General features: G+C 44.7%; 1 protein-coding gene across 4 annotated transcripts in view; it reads right to left on the reverse strand.

Moving 5' to 3' along the window:
• The window catches only part of LOC147706552 (guanylate-binding protein 2-like), a 161001-nt gene that overhangs the window by 61889 nt on the left and 82525 nt on the right, over positions 1-16587 (reverse strand). For 3 of the 4 annotated variants that reach the window (XM_086933022.1, XM_086933020.1, XM_086933021.1), the window contains exons 6-10: positions 9145-9360; positions 8764-8876; positions 8349-8483; positions 3501-3557; positions 965-1054 (exon numbers count right to left, since the gene is read on the reverse strand). In XM_086933022.1, the coding sequence (XP_086789148.1) occupies positions 965-1054; positions 3501-3557; positions 8349-8483; positions 8764-8876; positions 9145-9360 (611 nt within the window). Of the gene's footprint in view, positions 1-964; positions 1102-3495; positions 3558-8348; positions 8484-8763; positions 8877-9144; positions 9361-16587 lie in introns of all 4 variants that reach the window. The other variant, XM_086933023.1, reaches the window with a different exon arrangement.

Below are 16587 nucleotides of genomic sequence, written 5' to 3' on the forward strand. Positions count from 1 at the left end.
ACACTGGTGGATGCTCGCGAAATCCCACTATGGAGGCGAGAATGTCGCTTCTCTTCAAACACCACAGAGCATGAAGCCTTCTCTGTGCCTTTCTTTTAACAAGGAAAACAACATTTTGCTACAGGACATGATTACACGTCAGTCCCAGGGTCTTTAATCTCTACGCCCTCTTGTTTATTTTAGTTTGAGATATAGGCTGAAAAAACATGGAATTCTAAAGAGAGACTGCCAAAACTTCACTCACACAGAAATATCCCTGAAAAAACATTTAGCCAGTATTTAATTCCGAAATGCATTCAAATTCACTTCCCAAATATTTTAGGTCATGTACTATATACTGGCTCAATACCACTCCTAAAATATGTGAGGCAATTGCCTAATTGAGGAATTGGCTATAGGACAGCCGGTTGTGGCTGAGCAGATGGGAGCACTGGGCTGGTGTGATAGTGAAATGGGGGGGATATGTTGCAGTCTCCCACCTAAGAATAAAATATGCAGTTTAAATGATCTAGGTGAGAGTGATCGCATCATATTATTGAAGAAACAACTCTCTTGAACAAGAATCATTTTATGTTGCTAGGTAAGAGGTTTTTGTAGAGACAATCACCATTGACATCTACACACTACATCAAACAAAAACAAGGGTCAAATATAGAGGGAATGTAAAAAGCATGGTAAAAACGCTAGGTTTTAAAAGAAAGTCTTAAAATACTCAATACACGCGCTGCTACGCCTTGGGAGCACATCCCCTTGGTGGCTGCCATGTAAGACTTAGCCTGGTTTTTCTATGATCACAGCTTTTTAACAATGGTACTAAAGTTTCCTTCAAGGGTAAAACAGAGAAGTGGCACTGTTGATATACAAGTAGAGAGGTATGGCACCTGGCTATCTTTTTAATGCTGAATGAACCCATTAGAAGTAAATAAAAAACAATTAACAAAAAATGACAGGCTGGGCTGTTTACCTGATGATGTAAACGCGTAACAGTGCTTGAAGATGGTCTCTGTGAAGAGTGGCTGCTACTGCTTCCCGGCATCGAGAAGATTTCCTCCTCCTGGAAAACAAAATAGCCTGTGAGGGTGGGAAGAGTAGAGATAGTGGCTGCTCAAAACTCTTACATCCATGTGTTCCTCACCCGTGCCCATCATAAAAGGTGGTTATCCCCACAGAGGAAGATCTGGGCCCAGAGTTCAGGTGTTGCTGTACCGCACTGTACTATGAGAGGGTACGTAGCATCCATTAGGGCCCGCAAGCACAAGTATTGGACATTAATGTTACGGTGGGGATCAACCAATGTATTTATCAAAGTGATGGCGGCTGTAACAGGTGTGGCCAACCAGCCATTGCCCTCAATGCAAAATTTACATAGAAGATCCTCCCAGTACTACAGAAACCCACCCTAGACCCTGATGACGTTGTCAATTACCAACCCATCACCCACCTATGCTCCATTGGCAAGACCACGGAAAAAGCAGTCTATGGCCCCCTTCAAGATCACATTCAACGCTAGCCAGCATCGGCAGGACTACAAATCCAGCTGCAGAACACACTGCAACGCGAGACAGCCGCATTACAAATTGTAGCAGACACACTCCTGGCCGCAGACAAAGATGACATCTGTCTCCTGATATTGCTGGACCTCTCACCGGCCTTCAACATGTCAAACATTCCACCCTCATCTACAGCCTGAGGCCCCGATCACTGATTCCCCTATTACCCATCTAACTAACACTAGTTTGTTCATATGGTGCCTGCAGGACCTAGAAGTTCCATATCACATTATTGACAAACTTCACTAAGAGCCCCTGGGGTCCTGCTCACCAAGAGCAGCATCAAAATTCATGAACACACTGACGGAATACAACCTACTTGAAAGTCCCCTCTGCTCCAGACTTCCAACAACTGAAAAACAGCCAGGACTTCATCCAACCCTGGATCTCGAGCACAGAGCTGCACCTGTAGCTCAACCCAACCAAAATGAATTCATGCCATTTGTCAAGAAGAACAAGCAACTTGTTCAAATGTGGACTAACAATATCAATAAACGTGGACGATTCAAAATCCAACTTGCACCTAACACCTAGTGACTTGGATGCACCTTGGGTACCAACTATATCCTCAAGGAACACATCAATTAGAAAACCAGGCAAGCCTGGTACCAGATATCTCTAATGAACAAAATAAAATCATTTCTCGTAGAAAGCAAACTTGAGCCAGTCAAGCTTTGGTACTCCTACATCTGGATGGAAGCAACACCTGCTCCAGGACCTCCCAGACATCACACGATCTCCTCTTAAGGGCATCCGATACTCCACAGCTCACCTTATCAAAGACTATAGGAAACAGGACACAATCACCCCTTCCATGATAGAAATGCACTGGATGCTCCTGCTAGCTGCATCACCTAAAAAGCCATTACAACCAGCACATGCTTATCTGGTTAACAAGGTCACCAACTAAAGTGGCTCTGGACCCAGCCAGGACACCATCAGATTGAAGAAGAAGCAGCTCAAAGAAATGAAAAAAAAAAACACCAAGAAAAAGTCCTTTTCCATCTATGCACCCTGGATCTAGATACCATCACCTGTATCCATTAAGATCACATCAGGCAAGCTCCAGTTTAGAAGTGAGCTGAAGACACGCCTCTCTGAAAACAGCACATCACTTATCAATAAGAGAGCATTTCAACTCCCAGAACCTAGTTCTCCTCTAATCACTCTGTGTGGTTCATTTACATGCATAGGTCATTAAAACCATTGCATGACGTGGCTCATACATTTTAACAGGTGACATTACAACATCATGGGAACTGTACCTAGTTCCTAAACACCACACATGTATAAAAATAACATTAAAATCTCAAGGAAAAAGAGGAGCGCAGCAAAGTCCATGTGCCAATAAAGTGTGGGGCGTACTGCGCAAAGGAGAAGCGCATAAATGGCTCACTTGCTATCTGAAGTTCATAGGACACTCACTCTATTATACACATTTCATTTGCTAAGAAGTAAAGCTTTTAATTTATGGATAAAAAATAATATACTCAAAAGTGCATACATTTTCCTGTAGCAAAAAAAAGAGATGGATCGTAATTGGACTTACAGCCTCGCGGGACAACCTGCCTCACATTTAGGTGACACCGCATAATCGGATTGAATGTGACGCCTCGACCCCTTTCACAAAAATCATTTTAAAATATGACAAAGGCTATGTTGAGTGCTGGTTTGGTGGGTTTAATGCCTCAATAACATCATGCCCATTTGTCTGCACCACTAGGGTTAGTCACGGTTTCCTTACATTATGTCTTCATTCCGAGCAGGAGTATAGGACAAATGCATAGAATATGTATTAATGTTTCCTCAGTCTACCCACACAGCCTACACGTTATGGGGTCTTTATTACAAACTATGTGAAACTAACAGATGTTCAGACACAGGCTCCTTTAAATAATATGACAATCTGTACCAACTCTAAGTGTTGAATATAAAACGAAAACACCTTACCTTAATGTACGAGGCACGTGCTGCGGCGGCATTCTGAGACAGGGTGATGGTTTCCCTCTGTAGAGGAGCAAGACTCGATATCAGCAAGAAACACAACCCAAAAATCAGGAGAGTGCTTGTAAAACAACTTGCTACATCAGAATTGTTCACGCTAGTGAACAGCACAGGGTGTTAAGAAGTGAGTCATGGCTGGTCACGCATTGATGCCACCATTAAAAAAGTCCTGGGAAAAGTACACTTTGTACCCCACCTTCAACTGTGCCAAAAATATAAGTTTTTTCCTCATTTACTAGCACACAGTAATAATTCACACAGACCTCCTTATGCACCAGAAGCTCATTGACACAATTTTTCTATTAGGACATTTGCTGTATTTTATTGTGACATTACCATAGATTTATGTATGTATGTATGTGATATATACACCGGATGTGGTCTTCAAGCAAGCGGATTTGCCTTGGGGTCTTGGGCCCCCTACATAAATGCATGGCTTATGAAGATGGTGGTGGTAGCATGACCTATGTTGGAAGAGTCGACAGAAGTGCATGAGATTAGCAAGCGTGCTCTAAGCGTGCTGCTGCAGAGTCATTGCGCTTAAGCATGAAGTGTTTAGAAAAGGTGCAGGGAAGACAATCTGCATTCTGGGGTGACTTTAACAAAGTAGTTATTTATGAGGAACAGTCAGGTTTTTAGTGATCTCCAGAATTCAAGGTGGCATTGTGGGATTCATGATCTTTTTATGAAGTGGAGAGTTCCACATCTTTGCAGTTTGAAGAGAGAAGTTTCCGTCAGGATAAGACTTGTTTAAGACAGGTAAAGACAGGAGAGGAGCCAGAGGGATCGAAGTATCTCACTTGATGCGACATCAGTGAATGCCACAATGAGCTATGCGTGTATCTCTGAAAGTGAAAGGTTTAGCAAAGGGATGTCACTGTAGATATTTATTTATTTAAGGAGTTTTATATAGCGCTGGCCAGACCCAAAGGTATTGCAGCACTTTACAGCAGTTTTAACAGCAAGAGTCATATAATAGAGCCTGTTATCCTGTTATACATATTGGTTCGGAAGTCCAAGTGCGCTGTGCACTATTGAGGTAGTATGCGAGTCCTGAGATCGCCTCGATTAGTGCACGTTGTCTTGGGTTGAACCACAGCAGTTTCTCGCAAGCGTCATATAGTTGAGCAGTGATATACATATAGGTTCGGAAGACCATGTGTGCTGTTCAGTATTGAGGTAATACTTGAGACCTGAGATAACCTTGATTAGTGCAATTAGTCTTGGGATGAACCCGGGGGGGGGGGGGGGGGGGAGTAACAGGAGGGGGTCAGAGAGAAGGTATGAGGTAGGCTTTTTGTTTTAAATGCAGCCTCTTTTCTTTAAATGAAAATGGGATGCATTTAAAAAGAAAAAAAGAAACACTCAAGTTTCATTTTTTAAGAGTAAGCATTGGTCCATATGACCACTGCCTGCTCTTCAGAAATATTTGTTATACATTCTCAAAGAGGTAGGTGTCCCTCCTTCAAGGAGTTGGTAAAATATGAATTTTTTGCAACTGTAATGTGGTGGAAAACTGTTCATACATCCCATTCAGATTCAGTTTGTGGAAGAGATTCCCTAAACACGCCCCTTCCAAATACTGTATCGTGAACACAAATTGCAACCCGTTAACATTTTACTGAATCGCAATTTGTGTTTTGTACATACGTAAAAGCATTTTTGAGGTTGGAAAAGGCCCGATCAGCCATTTCCAACCGCAAAAATGCTTCACAAATATGACCTTTGTGTCCTGGCACCTAAGTAGATCAGTTCCTCTTCCTGCTATTGACCCTACTGCTTACCTTTTGCTTCAGGTGGTTATCTCCCCAGGTCTGATTCTAGCATAATTTGGCTCAGGTCTAGATTACCTCGTACTCTTGTGTCATCTCACAGTCTTTTTAACTCACTTCATTGGTTCTCACGCAACGAGTCTATTGATCCGTGAATGGGCAGATTCTTCTAGTGCAGCCAAGAAGCTCCTCCAATGCTTGCTTCTTGTTTGGGCTGAGCACACACCTGCACTTTTTCTCAGCCTCCTCAGTGCTAGAGTCTGTATGATGCAGCAGCTGTTTAGGATGGCTGCTTAGGACTGGTCCAGCAGGTGCAGCCCTGTTTAGGCTATTTGGGTCTGGCTCAGTACGGCAAGTAAGACCATCCTCAAGCAGATGGTAACACCTCACTGGGTGAATAGCGGACCACTGCTTTAGGCACGCTGAGGTCGCAGATCAAACAGTAGCTCTGAGTCACACTACAACTGGGTGCATGGACTTCGGATCGCATCACAGTTTCATTATTTGGCTCAGTGGCTCAAGTCTCAGCCACCAAAACTTCAGAGATTGGGCTCAGTTCACACTGCAATTTCACAGGTTGGGCTCAGCAGCTCAGGATGTACCCATTAATTACTTTTATTTCAAACTTTCCAGAAATCAGGGATCTTTTTTCACATAAGTGACTAACTTCTTTTGAGACATAGCCAATGAAATATTAATTGTATATTAAGTCATAACTCAATATTTGTATCCTCCTTTTTCATGCCAACAGGCCCCTGCTTACACTCATTATACTCTTGTCCTGAAGATGACTCTTTAAACTTTCGTGGGTCGAAACGTTGTCAACACTATTGGGCTCCCCTTGAAGGATTTCACACTTTTTGTTTGGATACTCTATCTAAGCAATGATAAAAACAAAATTTTTTATGGTCCATTACCTCTTGATTTTTCACATTCTTCTTTGCATCATGAATTTCTGCACTGTGCGATCATTTGAGTAATGTTATGATGAATGAAATGTTACAAACTACTGTTCACTATATGTCTTTTGGGTTTGGTTCAACTGTTTTGATTACTGTTTTACATGTCCCAAATCATTCTTCTGATACACTTATCGATTGATCAAATAAGGATATATAATAAACCACTACTCTTTTTGAGATTGTCCCTGGCTCCATGTGGTTTAAGGGCAGACCCTGTAGTAGATCTCCTTTAGTTACTCCACTTGGGTCAACCGCGGTCTTGATGTCATCCGGTCGTGCTGCAATAAACACATATCTGTGTGTCTGCCTGGGCGGAATCCTGTTTAGATGTCAGAAAGGAGTTCAATTTAGAATGTCAGCTACTGGTTGACAACTTAGCTGCTGGTTGACAACTTTCATTTTACATTAGATTGGGCCACTGCAAACTGATCACTAGGTAGCTGCAAGCATGGCACATTTTTAGGATGGCCTTTATGTCTGGCCAGGATAAAGAGGAATTTTTGTTGAGGATTTGCCTGAATAGGAATGCGGTACAAGAGCCATGTGATACAGAGCCCAGCTATTCCGCCATCATGAATCTCATGGGATTGCTGCATTTATGTTTTTCTCTGCCTTTCTGAAAAGTACATGCCTTTTTCATTCCATGCCTCAGTAAGTTTCAAGCAAAGGCTCATGCTATGTAGAATGCGTTAGCAATTACACTGTTTTAAGCAGATAATTCTGTGTAGAATGTTTTCTGTCATGAATTGTAAGTGATCGATAATGCTGTATAACCCCTTAATGCTCTGTAGGACATACACATAAGTAGATATAAGGTATGTACTTATTTTGTACAGCTTAATATTCTGTACTATTGGGTTCTGTCAAACCAGTGCTTTGCTTGTGGCGACTAATGCTGTTTATTTCAAAGCAGTGCTTGCTTGTGGCAACCAGTGCTCTGCTTATCTGCAGGCAGTATCTTGCGTTTGAGCAGCCTGCTGGTAACAGTCAGTTCCTTATGTATCTTCAAGACAGTGAATTGCTTGCCCATAGTCAGTGACTGCCTGGCTCGGTGACTCGTTGCCTGTAACATTTACCCTAATTAGGAGCTTGGCCATATGGTTTAAGGGGAGAGAAGAAAAATAAAAGTGAGAGAGGCTGGGGAGTCACTGTTGCTGAAATAAAAGCGTAGCTCAAAACAAGAAGAGAGGTATTGGTGTCCTGTGCTCAACATCAGTTCTCTCCAACCAGGCACATAAGCCAGAGGGATGTCGATTTTGAGCACGTTTTACACACACTGTAGCAGGTTAGCAGATTGCTTATTGATGCAAAATGTTATGCTTGGCAATATAAAACACTGGTACAGAATGGATACGGATTCTTGGCTTCTATTCTAAATTCTAGTTTCAAGTGTGCTGCAGTGTTAGTTTAGCATTATTGACAACCATTATATTGTGTAATTGTTTTTTTACATACTTATTTCCTGAATAATAAACACTTTTAATTCAGAAACAAGAAAAAGCTACTTGTGTTTCTTAACATTAGGGGAATATTGATGCCCCACTAAAATAACCCTGTAAGACATTAAAATTCAATAACTTTTGTGAGACAAGAGCCCACGGAAGATCAACAGAATATCTCATCTGTCCCACTGCATTCAATGTATCCAGCGCTACCTACAGGGAGTCCCCCATAACATACTTGTGAAGGTAATGCTAATTAAACACAAGAAGAGTATTTCTCCCAGTACAACACTCCTCCAACCTTCCTGAGCCCTTTATCCGAAGGCCCCAAGGATTCCAAGCCTAGCACCAAGATCCACTATCTCTCTGGAGCACCCAGAGAACTTCCAATGCATGCCTGCGACTTCTGAAATTTCAATTCCAACACTCAAAGGGCCTTAAAGAAAGTAAGAGAGGCAAAAAGTCATCATAGCTACTCAGTGGTCTCCTTCTTCGGCAAGTCATACGAAGGAACCTTGGAACTGGAAGATAATCTGGAAGTTTAGGACATAATATATACAACGTTTCACTTAGGAGGAGTTGCCTAATATTCTAAGACGGCAGTCGGCATGAACGTACCTTTGGCTCATGCACCAGATGGGGTAATGCCCTTATCTTTTTTGGCTGTGGAGTCATCTCAGGAGAGTGTTGGCACGCATTAAACGCTTGTCGGGGTTCCACCGTTCTTTTCTCTTTCAATTTGTTTACGTGATCCTGGAAAATTGAAAGAAATTTTGTCAATGTTCAGAGAGAAGATGAATGAAGCTCAAAAACTGTTTGAGCAGAATCCCATGATTCACTAACTATTGTACAGCCACACTTTCACTATATATGCAGGATCTTCAACCCAGTAGTAGACATACCCCAGCGCCATTGAGCCAAGTTTTATATGTCAATGGGACTCGAGCCCTTTTACAACCACACTAGTGCTCCCTAAACATGGCTTCTATAGAAGACGAAAGGCGTGAGGCAAAAGGGACAGAGCAGAACTTACCACCTGCTGGAATGTGCTGATGTCCTCCTCAAAGAAGCCACAAAGTTCGCTGAGGACAATCACTTCATCACGAGCTAAACAGTTTACATAGTGCTCAAAGAAACCAGCTAGAACTGCAAGAGAAGAAGAGAAGTTAATCCACCAATCTGCAGGCAACACTACTCTGGCCCATCTCAGGGATACTATAATTCAACACTTCTGCATTTCACATTTGTTAGGTTTTGAAGCTTGGTTCACCATGCTTGCTGGATCTCTTGTTCACACCTCTCTCAAGTCATTTACTCTCCATCCAGCCTCTGCCACCTTCACTCAGGAGTCAAGTGCACGTCAAAGGTTGGAAATTTCATGCATTTTGAAAAATAGTCTTTCTTGATTCCTTACTTTTTCCATTGACTGTGCGGTTCCCCAGTGTAGTCTTCGTCATACGGCTGAGAACATAGTCCCAAAACCTCGACACCTGCCCTTGGAAGTAGGGATCAAACAGATCCTGTGGAAGCATATCCAAGTCCTGATCGCCCAGAGAAGAGCAGGGATGGGAGAAGTGGAAGAGTTTACGCTTGGGGAAGAGTCTGTAGCCTTGAAGAGGAACATCGGTATCTGTAGAACAAAGTGAAAAACCTACTGTAACTAACGACAGAGGGTATCTGTTTGCAAACACTGCTGCACAATTATTACAATTTAAAATTAAACTCACGCTAAATAATGTCCTTGAGTCATTGCTTTGTTCTACTGCGATGTTAGAGCACTAATCCTTGCTAAGTACATTTCTTATTTGTAGAGCACAATTTTCATGCATGTGTACAAAAAAAGAGCATAATCAGACCAGGGTAGCACCTACCGTAGTGGGGCAAGAACACCAAAAAGAGTTTTCAGAGTGCGCTAAGCCACAGAGCAGGGGCCGAAAAGAAGGCCTAAATAGACCCAAGGGCCAATGCAGCGGCCAACCTCTGAAGTGAGCCTGCAATTGGGATGCTTTTGTGAATTAATGTATTAAAAGATGTCAAAAGTAAACAAATAAACAGAGTGATGCAAATTGTAAGCTAGTGCCCCATTGTGGTGATGATGGGAGCAGTGCGAGTGGGAATTCTTCAGGCGGGGAGGACATGCCTAATGAAAAATAAGCAAGAGTGATGAGAAGGACAGGCTGGAGACAATAAGGGGTCTACAATAAACGGAGCGACTGGTATCAGTAATAGACTGGAGTTGCAGAGGGTCAGCATTGGAGTGTTTGCCACTGTCAGCAAGTTCTGTGAGCCTCCGGATGGGATGATTGCCTCATGGGTCAATAGTAATGATAATGTACACTTGTTGGATTTCCCAGCCACCACCTCCACCCATTGGTTTCTTTAACTATGGAAACTACTAAGTTATGAAAAAAGATTCTGTCACTTGTGGTGAGCTAGTGTGAAGTTATCTTATAGGGCAATCTAGACCGTATAGTAGTTTGGGAGTATGGAATGTGGAACCAAATTCATGGGCTGGTTGGACTTCAAGAATCGGCAACTGGCTAATTTGTCAATCCAATAAATCTATTAATATTAATCTGCTTATTTTGACCTTCGTTAATGAGATCCTTCTGTCGCTACCGACGAGTGGGCCAGAGCAATACAGAGCTTATTTGGAACTGCTGTGCACAGACTCACAACGTGTATCCTGTCCTTATATTTAGGTCTCGCCTGAGACAGTACATGCGCTGTTGCTTAGAAGGATCTATTCTTTCTTAAAATATATATATTTTAAAGTTCTCCATAAAGGTGCTTTTAGTCCGATCATTACCTATAATTGGTTGGCTTCATTGTCAATCTAATTTTCTTCCTTTTCACTGGTGAGCGTGTCAGCGTCTGTTGGCTTCAGTTTGTCCCTCTGTGTTTTCGTTCCTGGAGCATCGACCAAGTGCCGATGGATTTCTTGATAACTGTTCTTCTGTGCTGCTTGCGCTCAGATTATGGTACTTTTTGTTTTTGTTTTCACTTGCAGGACAACTTGACACCATCAGAGCTGAAGCTCAAACTACCCGGTATTTCCAAGAGCTGAATTCCTACAACTAGCAATAACGAAACTTTGGTGCATGTGACCAATTTCCGAAAAACACATTTTGGTAACTTGTTGCTTTTAAGGTTGTAGCAATTTTGATTGTTTTAAAAGAGTATACAGGGCTTTCGCCTACATTCAATGGCCGGCAAAGGGGGGGAATGAGGGAAGGTAGAAAGGGGATAACACTACATTTATTAACTGACAATATAAAAAAATTCAATGAACAAGACATGCCATGTCTGTGTGCAATGAAATAGCATCTAAGCTTTTCCAGAGCCCATTATGTAATGGTTGAAGCATCTGGGTGCACACTTGCCATGAGGCGCAGGATGCGCAAGTATATGGGGCAGGTGAGTTCCCGAAAGATGTTAGATAAGTATTTTAGGCAGGTGCTCCATGTCTTCTTGAACTTATGTAGGGATTGGCTTGCTATTGCTGTTAGATTTTCCATACTCCGCAGGTCCAAGTTTGTGTGTCCACTCTAGGTGTGTGGGAGTGGTATCACTTCCACATTTTGATAGCAGGACTTGTTTCGCTGCGCATAGGGCCGATGTGATAGCCCTCACGTTAGGAGAGCATAGTGGGTATGTGAGTGTGTTAGGAAGCCCTAGCAAGATGTAGCTGGGAAAGTGGGGTAGCTCAGTGTCGAACATTTTCTCAACGTCTGTGAGCACTTCTGACCATTATCGGTGTAGCTTGGGGCAATGCCACAGCAGGTGAGATATTGTACCGGAATGGCCATAGTGGCGCAAACACTTATCGTCAGTCCCCTTCTTCCATTTAGTCAGGCCGGTGGGTATTTAGTACCAATGGTGCACTAGCTTAAGGAGTGCCTCCCTTCCGGCGGCACTGCAGGCCGATGTGCGAGCCCTGCACAGAGAGTCCGTCCATCCCTTATCCTTAAATTTGCATTCACATTCCGCCTCCCACATTCCGCCTCCCACTGCGGACTTCTGTATACAACATGACTCAGAGTCTAGGAGTCCGAAATCCTGTTGAAGTCTAGGAAAGTCCAGAAGTCCCTGTTCATCAAAAAGACCCCTGATGCGTTTGCAATTGGACTCTTGCCACCAAAAGTATGCTGGTTCGTGTGATGCCGGTCGGAAGTCTGCATTTCCCATCATTTGTGTAAGAGGGGAGATCGGGGTGGAGAGACCTCTAGAGACACTCAATCTGTCCTAGGCCCCAACCGTGGGCCAGACCACTGGAGCGATGCACCCTCCAGGAGGACGATTCTTACGCAGGAGCCAGGGCATCTTCCAAATATGGATGCTGGCTACCGCCTGATCCAGGAAGCACCAGTGCTTCTCCGTGAGAGGCAGTTGCCATTCCACTAGTAATCTCAACTGCGCTGCTTGCTAATAATGCACTAGGTGTGGTATACCCAGCCCAAGTGTGCGCACCGTGTACAGTAGTGAGGAGTAATTGTGGGACAGTGACCTATCAATAGGGGAGAATAGATAGATACCTAAATATGAGATACCCTGCGTGGCCCATGTAAAAGGAAATATTTTAGCCAGATGTGCCTGCTCGTCTCTCGGAATAGTTAGGTTGAGGGCCTGAGATTTGGTGGCATTCATCTTGAACCCTGATGCCTCTCCGAATGCTGCGAGCTCTTCCAACAATTGGGGTAGCGACTGGCGTTGTCTGGTGACAGCGAGTGGCACATCATCTGCGTATGCACTATCTTGTGTGCCTGTCCGCCCCATCCATCCCCCCTCAATGAGTGAGTGCCCCCCGAATACGCTCCGCCAGTGGCTCCATGTAGAGCGTGAACAGGAGTAGAAAAAGAGGGCACCCCTTTTGCGTGCCCCTCGTGATTGGGAAAGTGGGGGACAGTGCGCCGTTGACACGGACTAGGGCTTTTGGATCTGCATAATGTGCCCAAACCCATTGGCAGAAATGGGGGCCCAGACCCACTGCCTCCGACACCGTCCGCAGGAAAGGCCAATGCACCCGGCCGAATGCGCTCGAAGAGTCATTGATAAAAGCAGTGTGGGTGTCTGTGAGTGGTTGGTTTTGTCGATTAGATGAAATATTCACTTTGTGTTGTCCCCGCATGTGCATCCAGAAATGACGTGATTGGTCTGGATCCACCAGGTCGGGCTTGTACCTTCCCAGCCTGCGGCCCGAACAGATGTTGACCATCAAACAGCATGTTAAGCAGGTACTACAGAACTTCCGGTCTGAAGCCTGCACAGGCAGCCAGAAGGCTTCCCTGTGCAGGAGGACACTGAAGTTAATTCCCCTGGCAGAAGTGTCTGCGGCATTTAATGAGCAGCGAATAGTGACATTAGATATCTGTTCCCCTCAGAGATGATATCTTAGTCCTGTTTCCTGGGCTCCTCTGGGAGTTGTTAGAGGAGCTCCTCCATCTCCTCCAAGAGGGCCAGGTCATTCCTCAAGAGCAGACTAACGGAATTAGCAATATGCCAATGGTTGGTCGATTGTGTGGCCACCCTTTTATCTGCAGCATCTGTAAGTTTGCTCTCTTTACGTGGTGGAGGGGCATCACCAGTAGACAGGGAGTTGGTTCTCTAACAGGTAGAAGTAACAACCAGGGAGTCGGGTGGGAGCTGGCCACAAATATAAGTAGGGGAAGCCTTATATTTCTTGTCCACCCAAGCGCAGACAGGGTCTTGAAAAATGTCAGGGGTATGGCGCAGGTATTGGGTGGAGCAGTGGGTGGAGGAGAGGCTATCAGAGAGAAAGTCCTCCTCTAAGGGTTTAGTATGGTGATCTATCTTATGGAAGGAAATGGCCCAACCCATAATGTTTTGATAGGATGAAGAGCAGAGGGGCGGATAGGGGACAAGTTGGGAGCTGCATCATGAGAGTCCCAGGGGTAGCCTTGCTGAGGAGTATCAAAGATGTCCCCTTGTCAGAGTGAGCTGACCCCGGAGGTGTAAGCAAAAGGAGGTTCCCTGGAGAAGCAGGCAAGGAAGGTGAGTGCTGTGAAACAGGGAACAGTGATAGATGTGTGAAAGGCACAGGGCTACACACCTCATACGCTTTTTTTGTGTTGCTTAGATGGAGATGGCATGTCCAGGGCTTCCTCAAAGGACAGCTGGTATTTGATTGGCTGAGCAGTTGACCCCGGTGGGTGGGCGAGGATCCGGCCCGTATGGGAGTGAATGACCAATTGTCTCTGTTGAGCATCAATCTATTCCTGCTCTTGGAGATTATGGAGGGTTGGTTCGACTGCACCCAAGCAGCGTCAGCCTTGCTGGTTCAGGCCAAGGGTTTCAACTTCGAGGCCAGTTTTGATTTCGCCACCAAGTGTGTCTGCCCGATGGTCGGGTCAGAGCGGAGGAAGGACTGGTCAGTGCCAAAGCAGGCGGCATTGATGGTTTCTTCGGTGCCGAGTCAGAGCTGGGTGTTACTTACAAAGGTGCTGATATTCCGAAGGCAGTAGAGGTCCGGCGGCTTATCTCAGAGTGGCTGAAAGACCCTTGGAATGGGGATGCTCAGCTTGTAAATGTGATATCGGGGGAAAGGGCTACCATACTCACAGCTTGCAGAGCTGGTTTGAAGATCCTCAACCTCCAGATCGGCGCCAGAGCGGTCATCGGGGGGACAAAGCTTCCTCATCTGCAGCGGACAGCTGTGGATGGCGCTTCCTCTTTGTGTCCTCCATGCTGAATTGGTCTGGGGTGTTGTCTCTGCTCCTACGTGACATCTCGTGGCGACAGGCCCAACGGTATGGAGGGTCTTTATGGAGCGGAAGGAGCAGCAGTCGTCATAGACGAAAGACACAAATTACAGACCTGATGGAGGTCAGTGCAAGGGTTTTGTAGCAGTGATGAAAGTATTAGAATGGCAGTGATTCCATCACCGTTTAGGCATGGTGGAGAGACACAATCAGGAGACAGAAGTAGGCCCCAAATGACGAGGTCCACAATGGGCTACGACTGACCCGAACGCTGCTCGAGCGAAGCCGCAATCGCTGACCCGAGACAGAGAGAAGAAAGGAAACACAATTGATAACAATATCAACAGAGGGAAGAAACCTGTATAGACCAAAAAGAGCATTGCAACGGTGTTGAATGGGAGGACACATCCAAATCCAGAAACAAAATAATCTCTCAATACATCACTTCACATTGCATCCTCACCCGCCATGCGGGAAATCTATCTAACAATAGGGTCGATGGCCATGTGCAAGAGGAGCAGACACTATATCTCTGTGACTCAAAAGGCTTCTTTAAAGAAAAACAACATATCCGGGCTCAACACTAGATGTAAGGAGTATGCACAGCATGTGCGTCTACAACCACACAAGCCTCAAACCTATGCCTTCCCCGGTGGAGGCAGGGTTCTCACTCCTCGACTTTCAGCGTAACCTCACATTTTTCAGTTTGAAGTGGAGAACAGTCCGGGCAGAAGGAAACTGCAAGCTGACCGCATCTCAGATTTACCTTTTGAGGGGAATGATGTGTAAGAAAAGGAGGATAATTGGAATACATCTTGTATGATTAAAGACTTTTGTGATGGTTGGTTGAGCAGTAGATGGCTAAAAGGCCATGAAGGTTGATACTGTTATAAGACCATACAATCTTCCAAAGAGGGATCACCTGAATAAAAGTAAACTGCAGCGGTCCGAGGAGATTGGACAGGAGGGAAGTGGGCGAGAGTATGTTTGAAAAGATTAGTTCTTAGCGATAAACTCTGTTCTGCAGGTGAAGTTCACAGAATTTAGTTAAATAGAGCTGAGTTTACCCGCACGCCCCACGCTCGGATAGCTCACTCCTAGAATCAGATCGCCTTTCAAGCGCCCCTTGCATGAAAGCAGACTGCCATGCCATTTAACTGAGCCATAATGATCCCAAAGAGAAACTGCATCATTCCCCTCCTCCCCACTGCTAAGCCCCAGAGCTCCTCCCTGTGTGACACCCTATTCACATACCATCAGCTAAGGTTTTATGAAGCAACTTGAACAATGACCATCTTTAACAGACAATGCGTCACCAAAATGAATAGAGGACAAACCTCTACTTTGGCTACATTTTGATTCAGGATTGCAGAAAGGTATTCTGACATCGTCATCATTGTACACTATTTCTAAGGTGGTTTTGTCTGGCATCATGGCTTGAATGCCGGTACATTCAAGAGCTAAAATAGTATTCTAGTCATTTATTACAGCTCTGTGTGCTTATCTGCGTTTGTGTTTCTGGGTCCCGTGCTGCATTATGGATACACACTTCCGACTTTCGCGGCTGATGTGCAGGATGCCGGGGACGACGTTGCCAGACCTGCTCACTTAGCGTACAGGTCGGCATTAGATTAGGACCCGAGCCGTGACCGGTACATCTCGATCACTCAGAACGGGGACCAACAGATAGGCCAATCCATATGCACTAAACAACGGACCAACAATGAATACTGATCACTCCTTTTAGGATACACGTAACCCCTACCCAGGAATGCGGTGATATATGCAGCTACTTCGCCTCCAATGCTAGACTTCACCATATAAAATGAACACGACCGCTTTCAGGTGTCTGACAAGGATTATTTGCGCACATGAGTCATTTATGTCCAACTGAAGAGTCGCGGTGATATCTATGCACAAGGAACTGCCCACACCTCCCCTTTGCACTGTCCTGAGGAAGACCCGCCGAGTAAGGGTTATCATCCCTACCACGAGGGTCGAAACGTCGACTACCAACTGTTGCACATAATCAGTGTGTTATTTTGTACACCTGTTATTTATGATGTCTTATTGAATGGTATACTTAATCGATGATTAATTCTGGTAAGGCTCCTCCGGAAAGCCATCATCAATTGTTG

Source organism: Lissotriton vulgaris, chromosome 7 (assembly GCF_964263255.1).
Source record: "Lissotriton vulgaris chromosome 7, aLisVul1.2, whole genome shotgun sequence".
Taxonomy (NCBI): domain Eukaryota; kingdom Metazoa; phylum Chordata; class Amphibia; order Caudata; family Salamandridae; genus Lissotriton; species Lissotriton vulgaris.